Raw genomic sequence first — 21,208 nt, forward strand, 5'->3', positions numbered from 1 at the left:
GTGCCATCACAATTTCCTTCCTAGAACATTAGCAATGTTCATTTCGAAATTCATATCTGTGAATTCTGGACCATTACAAGCGGTGCTTAATCGCAAGAAGAAGAAACGAAAGGACAAAACTCCGAAATAGAAATTGGGGTATAAATTGCAGCAAATAAAAGAGAGCATTAACTGTGAATGATAATGATTATAGAAGACAGAAGCAGAGACTTTGAAATATAAGGGAACATATAAAGCCCAACGACAAACCAGAAATTATAAACCATATATATCGATGCATATAGCAATATAAAGACACGGGAGAACTAGAAACACTATAAACCCAAGAGTATAGTAGAAGTAAATAGATTCTTCTGGCGGTAGATGAAAAAGAAGAATGACCGATATGAAAGTTAGAAGTATATTGAGAATCAGAACTGGATGGAGCATATTGATGAATACTTTAAAATATGAGTTGAGGGGGAAAGAATAGAAGGTAATGAAACGTGACTAGGAACTTAGAAATCAATAGATTTAACTCACACAATGGCGGAATAAGTGAATCAAACCCTCTAGTGAATAGGTTAAGTTTTTTTTGATTAATTTAGTCAAACCACAACTAAATCAAGTGTGATTAGATCAACACCTAGAGCTATTATTCACCACCTGGGTGATTTGGACTGAGAGAGAGAATCGGAGGAGCTCACTAGATCTGAGTGTGTGTAACAAATGAGAGGCTTTACCTAAAATAAAGAACATAAGACTTTATATACCCCTGCTGTTGACTCACCCATACGATTCATTCATCATACGTACGAGTTGGCTTCATCAGCCGTACGGGTGATCACTCACTCATGTCTTCTCATTTAGGTTGTAATTGTGACTTAGCTCAGCATCAACCGTGCGTATGAGCTTGTCAGCCGTACTAGTGAGGCTTCACTCGTACGTCTGACTAAGTCTAACATAGTCAAACATCTAAATCTCATTCCTGCAGTTCCTGTAACCACATAAAAACACGGATAGGATAATAACGAGCAATCATGGTGGCCTGTAAACTGTTGTACCTGCAATAGACGTGGGTAGATGTCTAGGGACTTGCATAAAATGCATCAACAGAAGGTATGAGTTGTAAGGAAACGAAGGAGGTGAATTTATAAGAAAATCTCCGAAAGAACAATTAAAATGGACGATCACATTTAAAGAGGATCCTAATTCCCTTGAGTACCGGAGAGTCAAATCTTATTAAGAAGATTTTCTTCAAATCCCTTAAAATCTGGGAATCAATCATATCTACGTCAAATGATAAGATGAATCTACACTTACTCATTTCACTCTTCTATGTTAGCTTCATTCGTACTCTTCATATAAATGGATTGTTTATCCAAATTATTCGCTGATGATAAAACTCTAATTTTCAGCCCGTATGCATCATGAAAACATACTTATTATCATTCACGACTTTTCCACTCAAATTTCGGGACGAAATTTCTTTAACGGGTAGGTACTGTGACAACCCGGAAATTTCCAACCAAATTTAAACTTTAATCTTTATATGTTTCCGACACGATAAGCAATATTTGTTAAGTTAAATTTCAAGAATTTTAAACTATGTTCATACATTCATTCAACCTCGACCAAGTTCCAACGATTCACGAACCATTAAACGAATATGATTATATATGTATATGTGTATATATATTATAACTTGAAACGTAAACAAAATATTAGATTAAATACTTTATATGATTGTATCTGTTTCAAAATGTTTATCAATGGAATTAGAAGATAAGATCAAATGATTGAATTATCAGATATATTGAATTATGATTACAAGTCTCTGTTGAAAGGCCCACGTTGATTTGAGAAATCTTTCCATTTTAACAATATTCGGAAAATGGTAAAGTGATTTATAAATAAGAACAAATTGTCAATCATTGAGAACTAGACAAAGGATAGTGGAAGATTGAATCTCATAAAGACTCGATTGATCTATTTAGTTTCAAACGTACAAAAACGTTTTCAGTTTAAAAAGAACTTTATTATTAAAACGTATATAACTTTTATAAATATCTAGAACCACTTTTGACAACTCATTACTTAACTAGTATGATAAAGATAACGAATTTATATTTTATTTTATTAAACGATTTAAATTAATATTATATATATTTATACGCATATTATACGTACATAGTTTTATACTTTTACTATACTTAAACTTTACCTTTACTTTATTTTTACTTTACTTTAACTTTAATAATTCACTTTAATAATTCATACTTTAATAATTCACTTTAATAATTCATACTTTAATAATTCACTTTAATAATTCATACTTTAATAATTCACTTTAATAATTCATACTTTAATAATTCATTTTAATAATTCATACTTTAATAATTTACTTTAATAATTCAAAAATCTATTATAAATAGAATTCATTAGGTTTCATTATTTCATAGAAACTTGAAAATATTTTTCTCTAAACTCTCTCAATCGATTTACATATATATATTTACTCCGTATTATTTCAAGATATTATTAGTATACATAAAATATTACGACGGAGTGCTGTCCGAGTGATTTCGAAATTGTTTTTCGAGTAGGATAGGATTAAGGAAATTATGGGTTATAGCTATGGAGGTGATTGAGTATGGTTCATGGGTATGCTCGTAAGGTCAATATAGTGTTTATCATTTCCGTTGCGTCTACGTACCTTTCCTGCAATATTGAATCTCAATATTGATACGTGAGTACTCATAATTTAACTTTTACATACTAATAGTGTATCCCTGACTAGTGCTCGAGTATTTAGGATTATGCATGCTTGTACTTTTGATATTTCCCTTAGACAGGTTAGGTTGAATCTTGAATTAGTTACACTTACGGTTGAGATAAGGTATAAGATATGCATGTCCTTGGAAAGCTAGCGAAAAATTAAGAACTTTTCCTTTAGATATCGAATGGTTTCGATGAACGGATTAGAAGTTATAATCAATTGAATTTTCGATATTTTTATCAAAAATGATTATTATTATCGTCGTTCTAGTTTTATCTTATTATTATCATTATTATTATCTTTATCAATAAAAGGGATTTATCATTAAAAATTGTTATTTTTTTTATTATTACTATCGTTATTATCGTTAAAGTTATAATTAGTATTATTATTATTATTATTATTATTAGTATTATTATTATTATTAGTATTATTATTATTATTATCATTATTAATATATATATCATTATTTAAAAATGGTTATTGTTATTGTTATTATTATTATTACTATATTATCATTAAGATAATTATTAGTATTATCATTAATAATGTTATAGTAATTATCATTATTAATATTAGTGTAATTAAAACAAATATTTGTAACACCTAATTATTTTGATTACTATTATTATCATTATTATGAACACGATATAAAAGACGATTAAAAGCTATTAAACGAAACGATTAGGAAATAATGAGTAAGAGTATCATGATGAAATTAAAATATTATAAGATATTGATTTAGATAAAATTATCGTTCTTATTATTTTTATCATTACTATTATTATTAAAAGTATCATTAGTATTAAAACTATTATTTTAACAAAAATTATCATTTTAATAGAAATGTCATTGTTACTATAGAATTATTATTTTAAAGATAATATTAAAAATTATCGTAAATATTAAAGTTATCATAATTAGAATTATCGTTTTATCATAATGTCATCTTAGTAATTATAAATATTGATATTTTTATAATAATAATTATTACTACAAAATAATACAACTTTTACTTACTATCATTATAGATATTATTTTATCAAATAAATATGTGATACAAACATATTTTACTACGTGTAATAACTTACTTTAATAATAACTATCATATTATCTTTATGATATTAAATGAACCTGGCCTATAAATTTTATTACTTAATATATATAAAAGTATATTTTATTATATAAATTTAATATAAAATTTTATTTATTAATAAATAAATTATATTATTTACTCTAATAAATCTTTTAAAAATATTTAAAAATATAAAACGACGATATTTAAACTATATATTAATCATGTATAGATTTTTGGAAATTATTTTGAGTCAAATTTACTTTTGTTGAGTTTTGCATATTAGTCTCGAGCATTAGGATTGTGGTACACTATGACTTGACCTAATTTGTTAGACAAATATTGACCAACACATAAATATATATAATTAATTTAGGTTCGTGAATCCGAGGCCAACCTTGCACTTGTTCAATGACGTTATATGTATTTTTACTACGAAATACAGTATGGTGAGTTTCATTTGTCTTTTTACCCTTTATATTTTTGGGACTGAGAATACATGCGCTTTTATAAATGTTTGACAAAATAGACACAAGTAATTGAAACTACATTCTATGGTTGAATTATCGAAATCGAATATGCCCATTTTTATTAAAGTCTGGTAATCTAAGAATTAGGGAACAGACACCCTAATTGACGCGAATCCTAAAGATAGATCTATTGGGCCTAACAAACCCCATCCAAAGTACCGGATGCTTTAGTACTTCGAAATTTATATCATGTCCTAAGGAGGATCCCGGAATGATAGGGGATATTCTTATATGTATCTAGTTAATGTCGGTTACCAGGTGTTCACCATATGAATGATTATTTTTGTCTCTATGCATGGGACGTATATTTATGAGAACTGGAAATGAAATTCTTGTGGTCTATTAAAATGATAGAAATAAATGATTATGATAAACTAATGAACTCACCAACCTTTTGGTTGACACTTTAAAGCATGTTTATTCTCAGGTGTTAAAGAAATCTTCCGCTGTGCATTTGCTCATTTTAAAGATATTACTTGGAGTCTTTCATAGCATATTTCGAAGAACGTTGCATTCGAGTCATTGAGTTCATCAAAGATTATTATTAAATCAATTTATAGTTGGATAGTGGATATTATGAAATGGTATGCATGCCTGTCAATTTTCGATGTAAAGAAAGTTTGTCTTTTAAAAACGAATGCAATGTTTGTAAAATGTATCATATAGAGGTCAAATACCTCGCAATGTAATCAACTATTGTGAATCGTTTATAATGTATATGAACGGGTCCTTTCATATAGATACATATATATATATACTATAACTTGAAAACGTAACAATGTATTAATTGTTTAATACCGTACATTAACTTATTGGTTTAAATATTTATTTGAATATATATGATAAGTTGGAATATTAATTGTATGAATAACTTGCGACGTATATTTTAAAACGTGTTTAAAAATATTGAGAATAGATATTAACTTGGTTATGAAACGTTTGATAAATACTATTATATTAATAAATAACGAGACAATGATTTATAGAAGTAAATGACAAAACACTCGAAAGATTAAGATATACTTTGAGTGATATAGTTTATGAATAATTTAAGGCTATATTTTGACAAAGGTACGTGTCACGAAACGTAAAATGCAAGTTTTCTAAGTGTACGAAAATGCATTTGAGAAACCGAAACCGGGACATAAGTTGAGTAACAACGTACGAGTCATCGGAACGAAAATTACAGGTCAACTATGCACATGAATTTAATATAATATATAATTAATTATATAAATTAAATATATTATATATATTTAAATAATATGTCGACAAACAAGAAAACAAAAGTTTGTGAGCTGGATCAGAGGGCCATGCGATCGCATGGCCTTGAAGCACAAATCCCATGCGATCGCATGGGGTGCTTTTTCAGAAAAAGTTCTATAAATTGCACGATTCTGGTTCAGTTTTCTCACACTTTATATTACTCCGTATTACTTATGTTATTTATTTAATTTATTATTTATAATTATTATAATTATAATAATAATAATAATAATAATAATTATTATTATTATTAATATTAAGATTATTATTATTAATCTTATTATTAATAGTATTAGTATTATTATTTTTACGATACAAAAATAATAATATATATATAATATCACGACGGAGGGATGTCCAAATGATTTCGAAACGGGTTTTCGAGCAAGCTAGAGCTAAGGAAATTATGGGTTATTGTCAAAGAGGTTATGGGTAACATTCGGGGGTATATTTGTGAATCAAACCTAGTGTTTATCATCTCTGTTGCGTCTACGTAATTTCCTACAATATTAAATCTCAATATTGGTACGTAAGCACTCATATTTTATCTTTTATATATTAATTGTGTATCCATATCTAGTGCTCGAGTATATATATTTATACATGCTTGTATGCTAAATTTCGTCGCTAAACAGTTTATAATGATTCACGAATTAAATACATATATTACTGGTAAAAGGTATATGATATACATGTTTTTGGAAAGCTGGCGAAAAATCAATAACTTTTCATTTAGATATCGAATAGTTTCGATGAACGGATTAAAAGATACGATCAACTGAATTATGATTGACGTTAATTGTAATTGCTTTTGAATTTGCAATTAATATTTAAAACAACTTGTTTGCAAGATTGATAAATTGGATTTTTGAATATTACCAACCGAGTAAATGAATCCTTATATAAGGTATGTCTCGTTTTGTTGAACTATTGTCAAAATTGACTTTTTGAAACGACTTTGGATAACTTTTGTATGTCGATCTCGAGCATTAGGATTGTGATACACTATGACCTGACCTAGCTTGATAAACATTTATTGACCAACATATGTTCTCTAGGTTGAGATCTACGGTTATTTGGTAATCCGAGTTTCATTTTGGTGAATGACCTTATGTGCTGCTAAGGTGAGTTTCATTTGCTCCCTTTTTAATTGCTTTTGCAATATATATTTTTGGGCTGAGAATACATGCACTTTATTTTAAACGCAATGGATACAAGTACATACTAAATTCTACACCGAGTTTGAACTGAAAATCCCTTAGCTTTGGTAACTAGTAACTGCCGGTTAAAAGAACTGGTGGGCGCGAGTAGTTATATATGGATCCATAGGGCTTGACACCCTCGTCTGTTCCAGGTATAGAAACCCTATCCTGAACTATAAAACAGACGTATGCTATTTGAGTTTAGTACACGTTGGTTTGCGTGTATTGTACATGTTGGTTGCATGTATGTTAAAACAGGGGTACTTATTATAACGTTAAAGTTTAGTTACCAGGGTGCTCAATCTTGTAGAATATTTTGATAAACGTTTCTGGATGAAACAACTGAAATCTTGTGATCCATCTTTATGTACAGATTATGCAAAACATTAAAACTATGAACTCACCAACCTTTGTGTTGACACTTGTTAGCATGTTTATTCTCAGGTTCCCTAGGAGTCTTCCGCTGTTTGCTTATATGTTAGACAAGCTATGTGCATGGAGTCTTACATGACATGTTTATCAAGGAAACATTGCATTCACCAAATCATCACCGTGTATCTTATTTTGAATGCATTGTCAATGGAAGTACTATTGTAAACTATTATTTACGGTGATTGTCTATATGTAGAAATCATCAAATGTCGAAAACCTTTGATTTAAATATTCATTTATGGTGTGCCTTTTCAAAAGAATGCAATGTTTACAAAACATATCATATAGAGGTCAAATACCTCGCAATGAAATCGATGAATGACGTGTTCGTCCATATGAATTTGGAGCGATCGTCACACATCTTTAACTCATATTCTTTATTTAAATCAAAAATCAAACTTGCTAGCGCTCATACCAACCTTGTAAACTCATTAAGCTGTGAGGAAACCATCACAAACACCTAACTTTACTTCCTTTCCGACAGATACATCACCCGAAACTTGCAACCATCGCAAACCACCATCTTCACTTCCTTTTATCGTTCGATACATCTTTGATCGCTGTAGTAATTTTAAACGGTTCTAGTGGAGTTATAAACATAAGGAATTGTTGTTGTAGTTAAATTGGGGGTGAGGGAAATATTTAGTACAAGTGAAGTCTGAGAAAAGTTTTTGCATTACTGTGAATTGAATTTGTACAAGTGGTTGTTGCATTAGGTACAAGCTTGAGTGAATCTGGGTTTCTTCGATTTTTTTACAGATTTGGTATTAACTTCGATTTATTTTGTAGTTTGAGGATATGATGATTTGATTTGAGTCTGAGTAAAACTCTTGGTTCTTGTTTGTGTAAGGGTAATACTTGTTTTTGTAAACATAGAGGATGGAGATGAAGAAATGGAAAGAGAAGTTAACCTCATGTTGCGTCACATGACGTGATTTAACGGATGATTTTTACGAACATTAGTCTTACGGACTGTACGTGCAAAAATTGCAAATCACAAGGACTATCTGAACAAGAAAAATAGTAAAGGGACTGAACACAAAATCTATGCAAACCGCATGGACTATTGGTGTAATTATGTCTTCGGAAAACTATGTGTGAACTGCTTGTTAAGTTGGGTACACATAATAGACTTAAACTAGTTTGTCAGATCCGCGTTTCGCTGTGGAGATCAGATTCCACACTATGATGTACTTTCCATTATCCAAATCAATTAAAAACACATAATTTGAATAATTTTCTTAATCAATAGTAAACAAACGGGTTATAAAAATATTATGATTTTTTTATCGACACCCCAAAGACTTTCGTTAAAGTGCTCTTTTCTAATATGTACTTTAAGTTACTTATAAAATGAGCTAAACTATTTTTGAGTATCTAAAAAAACACTTTTATTAATATTGGTATCATATAACAAAATCGCAAATACGAATGCAATAAAATTACTATTAAGAACCAAAATGCAAATGTAACAAAATTTAAAAAACCAAACTAACCACAACTCTGATTTATTATTTAATTAATTAATTATTATTAAATTAATTAAGAAATGGATGTAACTAGTGAAGGTGCCCTCGCTTCGCGTCGGGACTCCGTTTCGGATATAATTTGTTGCGTTTAGTTCGTAAAATTATTTTGTGTTTAACGGTTATGTCGGTTGAACCTATCCCAAGTCGTACGAAAATTTAAAGGCAGTCAAAAATTTAGGTGAATTTGTTGAGGGGGTTTTATGGAAAATAAAGAAGTTAACGATTTAGTCCCCTGAAGTTTAACTTTAGACACATATGGAGTTTACATTTTTTACCTTGAGAATTTACATTTGACCCCCTAAAGTTTATAATGGTTGTCAATGGTTAGTGTGATGACATTGTGGGTACGACCTTTTTTGCGCAAACTTCAGACGATTGAAGCATGAGAAGGAACTATTTATAAGGCGTTTGTATTTTAGAGATATAGATAATGGTTGTCAATGGTTAGTGCGATGACATTGTGAGTACGACCTTTTTTGCGCAAACTTCAGACGATTGAAGCATGAGAAGGAAATATTCATAAGGCGTTTGTCTTTTAGAGATATAGATAATAATGCATAATAATAAATAGCGGATCCAGGAAATTTTTTCACCGGGGGCGGATTTTTTTCTAAAATGTAGGGAATTTTTTTTTTGGCAAAATATAGTTTTTTGAGTAAAATTTGGAGGTTTTTGGGCAAAATACGAAGGCTTTAGGGCAAAATATGGAGGTTTTGGGGCAAAATATGAAGGGTTTGGGGCAAAAAAAAATTTCACCGGGGGCAAAATCGAAAAACCGAAAAAATTTGCACTAAAATTTCGAAATCCACCGGGCGCGGCCGCCCCCTCCTTAACCCTTTGGATCCGCCTCTATGCATATGCCAAAAGATTTCTACTGTCTAGACTCCAGATCCACCAATCAAGTAACTCCATATTACGGTAACTAGAATATCTAACAATTATACAGTAATTAATTACATACATTTCCACAATTCCACACTCTTATCCGTTGATAAATCACCTGATTTTCAATTTTGTAATCTTAACGTTGTTATTTAAGGGTAAATGTAAAGATAATAAAATCCGCCTTACTTCTATTTATCAACCATTTATCAACCGAAATACATATAAAAACGGTTAAAATATTTCTCTTAGATAGTACTTTATTGCCCATTTTGCTGTCTATCCATCAAAACATTTGTACACTCCTTCACTTTAAGTCTTTCAAAAGAGTACACATACCTTACATCGTGTATACATACATACGCTTACTTGCAATCGCAACTATGCAAAGAAGCCGATGATTCTTTGCCCTCATTATTAGCCACCTGATAACTATGTTCCCATACATCCTTTGGATCTGCTTGTGCGTGTGGAACATGTCGTGGATGTTTTTCTCTTTTATCTCCCTTTATTTGCTTTAAGGCATGCTTTAGTGCAGGAAGTAACGCCTCCATACACTCACCAACTGCATTTGGGTTCCCAGGCATATTAATGATCTAACAAACCAATGCCATCAATACAAAAAGTTAGCGAATATAGAAATAACAAATTTGTCTAAATATATGTAGACATTTTGATATTTTTTTTTTTATAAAAATAAGAAGTTCCTACAAGTGTTGATCCACGTATTCCAGCTGCAGCGCGTGAAAGCATTGCAAATTGTGTTACCTGTGCATTTTTTCGAATGATTAATTGAATGTCATTAAGGCATATAATCAATTACATATACCAAAATCTAATGCAATTTAATATAGTAACTCGCAAGTATAGATGATTGCAATATGGCTTTAGCTAAATTAAAATACCTTTAGGCTCTCTTGCATCATCACATGTAAAAGCCCAGGGGTTTCTTTTTCTATTACACCTTTTGTTGCTTCAGGTGTAACATCCCTAGGTGTGAACCCAGTACCACCTGCCATTAACAAAAATGCATTTTATATATAATAAATTATAGACAGTGAAGGTTAAATTATACTACGTATAACATAATTGAGATTAATATTTTAAAAAAACCTCACCAAGCGTTAAAATCAGATCCATTTTTTCTATATCACTCCATCTCATCAATATCTCCTTAATATTTGGTATATCATCTGAAACCACAGCTGTTGCAGCTACCATCGCTCCTCCTAATTTTTCAGAAGCAGAGTTCACAACAGAAACTGCTCTTGGACCACTGTAATTTTTCATGTTCAGTTTCATACCAAGATTTATAAAATTATTAAAATTACTCGTGATATATATTCAAAACAAATCAACTTAAGAAAGTATAAGCGAGTGAGTGTAAAATACCTACGATCGGGTCCCGCCCCTGATGCAACAGTATCACTGACTGTAAGGATAGCAACCTTATATGTAGAGTACGAAGGTATATCAGCAGTGATTTTGTTTGATATGGCACTTTGTGTAACATTGTCTAGATTTGATGGTAATAAACTGTTTCCCGAAGCAAACCCACTTATTATATCAGAAATTAATATTGCCGATACCAGAGTACCGGATGGTATTTCATTCCCAGAAGGTGGTAATTGTAAGAATGCATTTGCTGACTTCATACTTAGGAGACGACTACTCCTTTGTTGACCAGTACTCTCGGCCACAAATCTGCACGTGTGGTAAAACAAATACTCGAAACAGTGACAAAAAATAATACCACAACTTTTTTATGAACAGACGAACTTAAATATGAAAACAGTGGCAGAAAAATCATTGGTTGAAGCAGGTTGGGTAACATGTCTAAATGGAAAATATTACTTTGGGTCGAAACATGCCTAGTTGATCCAGAACACTTCTTCTACAATACTTATATAAGTGTGTCAGCAGTTTAGGATATGTTTTGGATAGATTACATTGTGGGAAACTTTCAAATTTTCGACCCATTTAACTTATATTTCCAAATAAGCTTACCTTTTTCTATACCCATTAGACTACTTAGAGAAAAATATAACCCAAATTATTAACCAATTTATAAGTGAATATATGCTGAACTATTCAACTCTGCAAGAAAGGATACTGCATTTACTTGAACTACACAAAGAAAGAAATACCCTGGAAAGCCTAATCCAGCATTGTTCTCCCATCTGATGATCGCACGATGAAATTCCGTACGAGCTGAATCTGTCTTGATGGAGTGTTTAAGGTAAGCATGTACTCTGGAAAAGGTTAAACAACAGCATCAATCATAATCAGATACTAATCACGGCACTCATTTGTGAAAAATGTGATATCATCATATGAAGTACAGAAAAGAACACCTTGGAAGATGGGGATTTTTCCATCCAGAAAGATTACGAATTGATGGAATGACAAAGACGTTGAAACAGACCAAACAGCTAACTGGATTTCCAGGTAACCCAAATGCAAGAACTTTTTTCACTGCTTTATCTGATGATTGGGTTGTAATTTCTGCAAATGTAAGAGGTTTTCCGGGCCTCATGGTAATCTGCATCGAAAATATTCACATCCAATCTCTTTAGTCACTTATCAAAATCTTCAAGAGAAAACAGCAATAACCATAAGCAGAACTAGTAAAATAGGAGGGTCTAGCAGGTTGGGTCAAAGGTCAAAACATGTACTTTTTGTACGGTTCAGAATGGTTAGATTGGTTGAAACAAATTTTTTTTTTTCTATAAATGGTTAATTAGTGAAATTTGGTTACAAAAGTCATACTATTTCAATTATAACCTGATGTTTTCACAAATATAGGTAGTTTCATGCATTCAAAACACTTTGGGAGACTTTAAACTGGTATCCTGGTTTTCTATAATTCTATTTTCGTGTTTAATAAGTCTGACCTCTTAGAAAGAAAAAAAAACGTCACAAATTGACCCATTCTTAGATTAAAACGGGTCAAATTATGCCACTTTTGGTAATAGCAAACAAGAAAGCTACACTGATAAAAAAGATAAGAACTTTCACAAGTTTGCATCCATTTGTCATTTCAGATTGCAAGGAAACAACACTTAAATTAAAAATAAAACATCTACATGAGAACAAAGTACAAAGGAATTTCGATTTGCACCTTATCAAAATACACTTTGCCTCTATTTTGAAGAAAAGGTTTGACAAAATCCCTGTCTCCCATCGAAACACCACCAGAAGTCAAAAGAATATCAATGTCAGCAGATAATGCTTTATCCAAAACCCTCCTGATATCATCCTCGTCATCACGCACAATACCAAGATCAATAACTTTACACTTGTGCTGTATAGCAGCAGCAATTATCATTGCCCGATTGGAGTCCCTAATCTATTACATCAAGATATTAAGTTTTAAAATTGACAAAGATATGATGTATCTATCTATACCTACACAAACGTAACACATTACCTGGCCACGATTTAATGCCTTGCATGTTGGATCTACTAATTCATCTCCTGTGGATAATACAGCAATAGTTGGAGTAGGGTATACCTACATGGAAATTAGAGACATCATTAAATGAATGCTAGTCAATTAGTCAACCATTTGCACAATAGAAACTTGTACCTTTACTTTCAACACACCCACTGTAGCAAGTAGCCCAATTTCTGCAGCACCAAGTAGTTCTTCAGCTTTTAGTACTATAGCATCTTTGCTTATGTCACATCCCTGTTAAACAATATTTTTAAGACCAATTTTTACAGTGAGCATAATAGCAAGTTTTTTAAGATGTTCTGAATCTAATTTAACACAGAATCATGACTGACAATGGAGCTTAACATTTCCTATGTTTGATTCTTAAGAATCGTCTTTCTTTGATTGTGTAACATATTTAAATGAACATTTGAAGTGTAAAAAACAATAAGTTATTACCACAGGACGAATATCAACTCCCTTGTTAGTTTTAACCAAAATGCGCACTCGTTTTGGTTCAGATGATACACTTTCTACTAGTTCGGTATCCTCTACTTGAACAACTGCATCAGCTCCATCAGGTATTGGTCCTGAGAGCATGAAAAAAAAAAAAAAATAACATTTGTAGCACAAACAAGAAATACCTAAGAAATTGCCCGGAGATTTCTCCCACGGAAACTCATTAAATAAAACAATACCATTTATAGGTCACCTCCAGCAATGAAAAAAAATATATAAAAAGATGACTATTTGAGGTACATACATACGTAGAGATATGAAGGTTCACCTCCAGTTGTAACATATGCAACGGTTCCAGGGGTGACTATCACACCAAGACCATCGTTTCCAGCTCGTGATTCAGTAATTATTGGATATTCACCAGGACCATCTGCAGCAATAACAGCATATCCGTCCTGCATAAATTTACCAAAATCATTAGGTCCATGCCCACCGTCCATCTAAAATTCAATTTTTCGTGAACACTATAACATGTCTCCACTTCTTCAACCCATAAATAAATCACACATCTCAAAGAGCCGTGAATGAGCATTCAAAACAAATATTTCCAACCCATCATTAACAAAACTCAGTAACACGCAAAACTAATAAAAGAGACACAACACGCACAAGACAACATTAATTAGAAAGCAAAAGCAAACCTTTATGTTAAAGAAAGAAAAACAAGAAACACACAATGTATGGTGTTGTGATCGTGCGCTTCATCTACTGAATTGTTTCGGAAATGAATAGAAATAACTCTTCACATTTTACACTAACACTTAGAATTTGGAGCCCAAGTTTGAGTTTTGGTTGCTGAATACTAACTTAGAAGTTAGAACAGCTGGGTAACTAACAACTTGAAGTAAGTAACAAGTGATCATAGAGTCAAATAAACCAAGTGTCATGAATACAAGACTGAGCTGGTTGTACCTTAACTAAAATCGAACACTTGTTATCTGGATGACAAGCAAAAAACTTATCAACGACGAATTCAATGTGAAATCACAAGAACAACTCATGCTTCACAATCTCAATTGAGCCCTAATTTGCTCCAGAACAGCTTAAGAACAATATTAGTACAGTAACTTTATTCCGCTTAGTGAAAACGATTTCTAGTGGGTGCACAGGTCGATTTAACGTGTGAAGATGAATACTAAAACTGACACTAATATCAACATCAGTTGACTAACATTATATCACTGAACTGACTGATTGTGCTAAAGCAGAAAACCTAGAAAGTTCCTAATCAAATCGTCAATTCACATTCATATAAGAAGTGACAATGATTTGAGCTAATCATTGAATAAATATTAAATATAGTTATATAATATAATGAATGAAAATGGAATGAATTGACCTTGATGGAAGCAGGATAAGGAGGAAGAGGATCAGGAGCGGTAATGTCGTCAGCCAAAATCTTCCCAAAAGCATCTTCAATGGAGACAGTGATCGGTGGTAAACGTTTAGATAGCTCCAAAACAATCCCCAAAGCTTCTTCTACTGATATCATCATCATCATCATCATCCACTTCAGATAAAACGGACGGTGGTAAATGATGACTACTTGATATTGATACCGATGAAGTTTACGTAGAGTTGACTTTTTTTCTTAAATAATTTCTTGTATTGTGTTAATATAGTAGACTGCTCTCAAACGAAGATATGACTTCTTCCGGCACTAGCCAATCATTCTGCTATCATTTTTATCACACTTTCTTTTCAGGACTAAACCCAAGACTAACCACTCCCAATAATAACATACCTACTCAAATAAATTGAACCCACTTAAATTATTTAATTAAAGATGTTACAAGCTTTAATGTTAATGGTACAAGAAATAATTGTGCCGTTGGTCCCTCGGTTTTACCCCAAAAAGCAAACAGCGTCCCTCGAGTTTTTTTTTTGGCTTTCAGAATCCCTCTATTATCACTCTTTGTGTTTACGCATCCCTCCGTCAGTCAGACGTCAAAGTTGGACGTTAAGTGTCATCACGTGCATGAAACGTGATGGCTATTTTGGTCATTTTGCAGTTTAAACAGATGGCACGTTCGCTTATAAATTAAATGGGTTCCCTCTATCGACGATCAACATCCCCAAATCAATTGCAATTAAAAACCCTAAAAAAAACATTCACAAATCGTTCGATCGAGATGGAATGCTGGTGTGGTCGTCCAGCTGTTGTTCGTATTTCGGGAACAGATGCTAACCCTGGTCGTCGATTCTATTGTTGTGCATCACAGATAATTATCAAAAACCCTAAATTCGTCCCTAATTTGTATAATTAATTTTGATGGATTATATATGTTGCAGAGGGGTAGTTGCACATTTTTTGCATGGTACGATCCTCCGAATCCAGTGATAGCTGCAGTGTATGAACGGCTTCGTAATGAAGAAAGAAATCCTAGGACTTGGAAGTTAATGTGCATTTTTAGTTGGTGTGTGCTTGCCATGTATTACTTTAGTAATTGATCTACAATGTAGTGTTTTGGAAGCTTTTGTTTTAGTATGTCCTTGGTATGTTTTGGAAGCTTTTGGTTTAGCATGTGTTTGGTATGTTTTGGAAGGTTTAGTTTTATTGTGGCTATATGTAAATGAAATCAGTGTATGGATGTTGAAGTAATGAATGAAATGAAAGGTTATTTGATCAAGATGTGTTTGTAGAATGTAAACATATACAATTGTTGATGTAATGCAACACAGGTACCAAAATGCAATTGCAATTTGCTTCCCTATTCAGTTTTTGTTATCCAAAAATGCAATTGCAATTGTCTTTAACCTGATTTGAACATGTAACATCAAATAACAATGGAAACAACTTGAAATGTCAAATTAAAACAACCATTACATAGTGAACATAAGACAATTAGTTTACTACCATTACATAAACACTAAACAAAAGATCCAAGTACCAAAAGACAATTAGTTTACTCATCACACCATTACACAAGTACCAAAAGACAGGTAGAATTGTTCAAGTTCACAACCATAACAAAAGATCCAACAGAATTATCTATTTCTTCTTCTTCCCAACTGCTGCAGCCTTTCCCTTCTTATTCACACTTCCACCACCACTAGTAGATGCATCCCCTTTTCCTTTAGGACAACATCTCTTATTATGTCCATACTCTCCACATGATCCACACTTCTTCAACTTACCTGATAGTTACATAGGAAAACAACCATGCTAAGAAATTTAAACTAAGTAAATAGGAAAAAATTGTAAAAGTTAAATAACTGTTACCTTGTGTTGACAGCTTTCCTCCTTCACCAATCTCATCAACTTCATTTGCAGACATCCTTCTTTTTTTTCTTAGGTCTTCCAGGAGTGGAAATCTTTTTTGGAGCCACAAGTGTGTACAAATCACCAGATTTTGGCCATAAATGCCTGCCATTCAAAGGCTCAATTGTAAACTGATAGGTATTGTTCCAAGTAGTTAACTGATACACAGAATGAACCCAAGTTTCTGGATCACCAATTTCAAAACCATTTTCAACCATATTCCAGTTGACTGCAACTGCATGTTTGCATGGTATGCCAGTTAACTCCCACTTTCTACAGGCACAAGTTCTGGTCTCCATATCAACAACAAACTGCTCAGCTGATTGTCCATTGATTGCTGGTCCACTAACTTGGTATTTTTGGTTTCCTCCCCATAAAACAGTGCACTTGTTAGCTTCAGATTTGATTTTTTCAAAAACTTTAGCAGCTCCAATACTTAAAGGGCCATCACACTTTGACTTTTTCTTGATAACATTCACAATCCTTTTCATACAATACTCCCTAATGTACTCTAGAGCTGTGACAATGAGTTTGTCTCTTGCATCAATAAGCCATCTATTAAAAACCTCACACATATTGCTAAGTAAAACATCAGAAACAGCCCTCCCAGTGAAGTGACTCCTTGCCCATTGATGAGGAGGGATATCACTTAACCAAACATAAGCAGCATTATCAAATTCTTTTAACTGGTTCATTGCATGTTCAAACTCAGGTACAGTTGTCACAGTGGCACACCTCCACAAGACTTTTTTATATGCCACTCCTCTAAATGAACCTTTCATATTGCCATGAATATGCCTTAAACAATGTCTGTGCTCAGCACATGGAAACAAATTCTCTACAGCATGTACCAAACCCTAATAACATAAATTAATCAAAATAACATTAACCAAACCCTAATAACAATTAATCAGATATGAATGAATAATTAGGTATGAATATAAACAAACAATACCTTTTGTCTGTCTGATATGAATGTAAAGTTAGAGTTGTTGCACAAATCAAGATCTTCACCCAAACATTTTAAAAACCAAGTCCAAGAAGCTCCACATTCTAGCTCTACAATGGCATATGCTACAGGATAAATGCCATTGTTGGAATCAACACCAACAGCAGTTAAAATACAACCTTTTGCAGGTTCCTTCATGAAACAACCATCTAATCCCAACAAATCTCTACCAATTGCCTTGAATCCTTTCTTGAGTGCTCCCAGACATACATAAATTCTTTTGAAAACCCTAGTTTTAGATTTAAGGTTACCAGGTTCCACATCAAGTTTCACAGTTGTACCAGGATTAGACCTCTGCAGTTCTAAGATGTAATCTCTAAGTTCCCCATACTGTGATTGATAGTCCCCTTGCATTACCTTAGTTGCAGTTTTTAAAGCACGATATGCTTTATATTCAGATATTACAAGTTCCAGATCTGTTTCCAAAAAAGCCTTAACAGCTTTAATAGGTATTTTGGGATTTGTGGCTAATTTGGGCAACACCTTGGTTGATAAGAATTTGTAAGTGCAGAATGGTAGCTTTCTGGATTGTTTGCAAGTGTGATGGGGTTTGTAGGTTTTCACCTCCCATTCATGGCAATCTGGTTGTTTGGATATCAATAAGACAAAGTCACATTTAATAATCAATTTTCTTTTCACCCACTCCCTTTTTGCAGGTGCACAAGATTCCCCCTTATCACATTTATTGAAATCCCCCTTGACTTATTTGTCTTTACCCTTTAAACGTTTGTCTTTACTTTTCCCACCTAAACTCCCTTTTTTACCAATTCTTTTTACTCAGCTGGTCCCCTCACCACACTTATGACCAACCATTTCTTTATTGCACTCTTGACTACCCCCATCAGCATCTACTGGGTTAGCCACTCCTGGTTTAGTAACAAGCCCTTCACATCGAACCCTAATCCTTTTTTTATCATTTTTAATAAACACAAGCTTCCTTCTTGTTTCAATAGCATGTAAATGAACTGCTTCCTTAACCTCAGATTTTGATTCAAACTTTTGCCCAAGATAAAAAAAGGTCTTTCCAATCTCTGCATTTGATTCCACATGTGCTCTAATCCCACGAATTTTCTTCTTCCTTATAGCTTCTTCATCACTTTCAGAATCATAACTCTCAAACCCATCATTATTCAATTCTTCTAGCTCATGATCATCCTCATTTTCTACAACATCTGTGTTGAAAACCTTAGAACCATTACCCATAAACTCAATATCTTTATCAATGTTGAAAGTGAAGTCTCTCATGTCTACATCATCATCATCAATTCGATTTTCCTCATCTGTTTCAATATAATCACCATCTTCACTACCTTCACTAGCTTCACTACCTGCATTACCTTCACTAACATTCTCATCAATATCTTGAATAAGTACCCTCTTCCCAGTTTTATTTGGATGCTCAACATAGACATTAAACTCCCTAGTATTATCACTATCCATGTAAGTAAGCATCATAAAACCATCTTCATCATTATCTAACAGATGTAACCCAACATTCATCTCTGTATTCGGTTGCAGATACCTCAATACTACAGGTTCTTGAGGATCATAACCCAACTCTGTTAATACTTGATTAAATTGATAAAATTTAAACTTGTCTACATCAAAACAATCAACGTAGGTTGTTTCTCCACTGTAAACTAGTTCACTACCTTTTTTCATTAGACTACCACCATGATGTAAGATAACTGTGAACAAATCAGGGTAACAATCTGCATTTAATTTTGTAAATTTAAAATTAGGCTAAATTAGATTCTAGGGTTCTAAATCTGCAAAAAAAAAAAAAAAAAAAAAAAAAAATTCAAGTATAGAAACACATACCGTATATGTCATTGATGGACTTAGGATCGGTATCAGGTGTGCGAATCTGCCAAGACATTGCTTCAATCGATCGATCGATCGATTTAGGGTTTTGTAAAATGAGAGGATAAGATGTGAGTGTGTTAATTAAATGCCGGTACCAACCTTTTCAAACCGGTTTAATCAAGTATTAACTGCAAAATGACCAAAATAGCCATCACATTTCATGCACGTGATGACACTTAACGTCCAACTTTGACGTCTGACTGACGGAGGGACGCGTAAACACAAAGAGTGATAATAGAGGGATTCTGAAAGCCAAAAAAAAACCTCGAGGGACGCTGTTTGCTTTTCGGGGTAAAACCGAGGGACCAACGGCACAATTATTTCATGGTACAATATATGCATGTATATCCGTCCATCCGTCCAGCAAAATGTTTGAAATGGACGAGCAGGAGAACGAGGGAGCTGGGCGACACCCTGGACTAAAGGCTGGACTAACTGGTGCCAACGGTGTCCTCGTGGACTAAAGCTTGGACGGGCTCCTGGATGTACCATTGGGAGCACTCTTATTATATTATGCTTAGAGTGCTCCCAACCATGACAGAATGTCTTCCAAGACTAACCAACCATTCAACGCCACATCAGCACCTCCATCTCACTTCCTTTCCATGACTAAACCCAGGACTAAACACTCCCAACAAAGACACCCTCTTCCATTTTTTTATTTTCTTTTTGAATTATTTTATATTATCAAAAAATTACAATTATTTAAATAAAACTAAACTTTTATTAAAAATTAAAAAACATTACAATAATTAAAATAAAAAGTACATTAAAATAAAAATACAATTAAAAAAAATTAAAAAAATTGAAATGTATCCGTTGAAATAGCCGTTGCCCATTAAATTCGATTTTTTTTTCCTCATCCGTAAACTTCGTCCACAAATATGCTCAACATAGAAATGGTGCTGGACGAATCAAGCTGGGCGAGACCTGGGCGACCCCTGGGCGGGTTTGGTGCCATCAGCGCCCAGGGTGGGCGGTCCTGGGCAGGTCTCCTGGGCGGACTGTTGGGAGCCCTCTTATTGAAATAAAATTGGTTGCTTTTTTTTTTAATGGGATTAACCAACAAGTTAAATGGATAAAATTTTCATGTTGATGCTACTAAAAGTAGAATATTTTTCAAATGTATGCGACCTACTCATAATATCTACTAAACATCTCCATCACTTTTCTCTGACCACCGTCTATGTTCTAAAACTAGTTGACTTTTGCGATGAAATCACATCATACATTTGACCATGAGAGAACACATATTCATTAAGATATACATACATACACCAGCATTAGGAATCGTCTTACCTTGAACATTGTTGATCGTCATAGCCACTGTTGTAAACGGCGTCCGTTGCGACGCCCGTTACGGCGTTTTGGAGACAAAACCGTTTCGACCCCGTCCCGTTTTCTTATAAGTCGGGCAACGGTCAAAAGTCAGGTCAAATGCA

General features: G+C 33.0%; 1 protein-coding gene across 1 annotated transcript; it reads right to left on the reverse strand.

The window, feature by feature from the left end:
- Nucleotides 1-9,843: 9,843 nt before the first annotated feature.
- On the reverse strand, nucleotides 9,844-15,201 carry LOC139861258 (molybdopterin biosynthesis protein CNX1-like). The gene is made up of 13 exons (XM_071849588.1): nucleotides 14,969-15,201; nucleotides 13,898-14,024; nucleotides 13,570-13,700; nucleotides 13,264-13,365; nucleotides 13,105-13,188; nucleotides 12,796-13,023; nucleotides 12,029-12,216; nucleotides 11,822-11,926; nucleotides 11,067-11,378; nucleotides 10,793-10,950; nucleotides 10,580-10,686; nucleotides 10,386-10,442; nucleotides 9,844-10,270 (listed from the first exon to the last, which is right to left on the reverse strand). Exons 1-13 carry the CDS (start codon nucleotides 15,134-15,136, stop codon nucleotides 10,040-10,042), a joined length of 1,998 nt encoding a protein of 665 aa, XP_071705689.1. The 5' UTR covers nucleotides 15,137-15,201; the 3' UTR covers nucleotides 9,844-10,039.
- Between the last annotated feature and the right edge of the window lie 6,007 nt (nucleotides 15,202-21,208).

Source organism: Rutidosis leptorrhynchoides, chromosome 8 (assembly GCF_046630445.1).
Source record: "Rutidosis leptorrhynchoides isolate AG116_Rl617_1_P2 chromosome 8, CSIRO_AGI_Rlap_v1, whole genome shotgun sequence".
Lineage (NCBI taxonomy): Eukaryota > Viridiplantae > Streptophyta > Magnoliopsida > Asterales > Asteraceae > Rutidosis > Rutidosis leptorrhynchoides.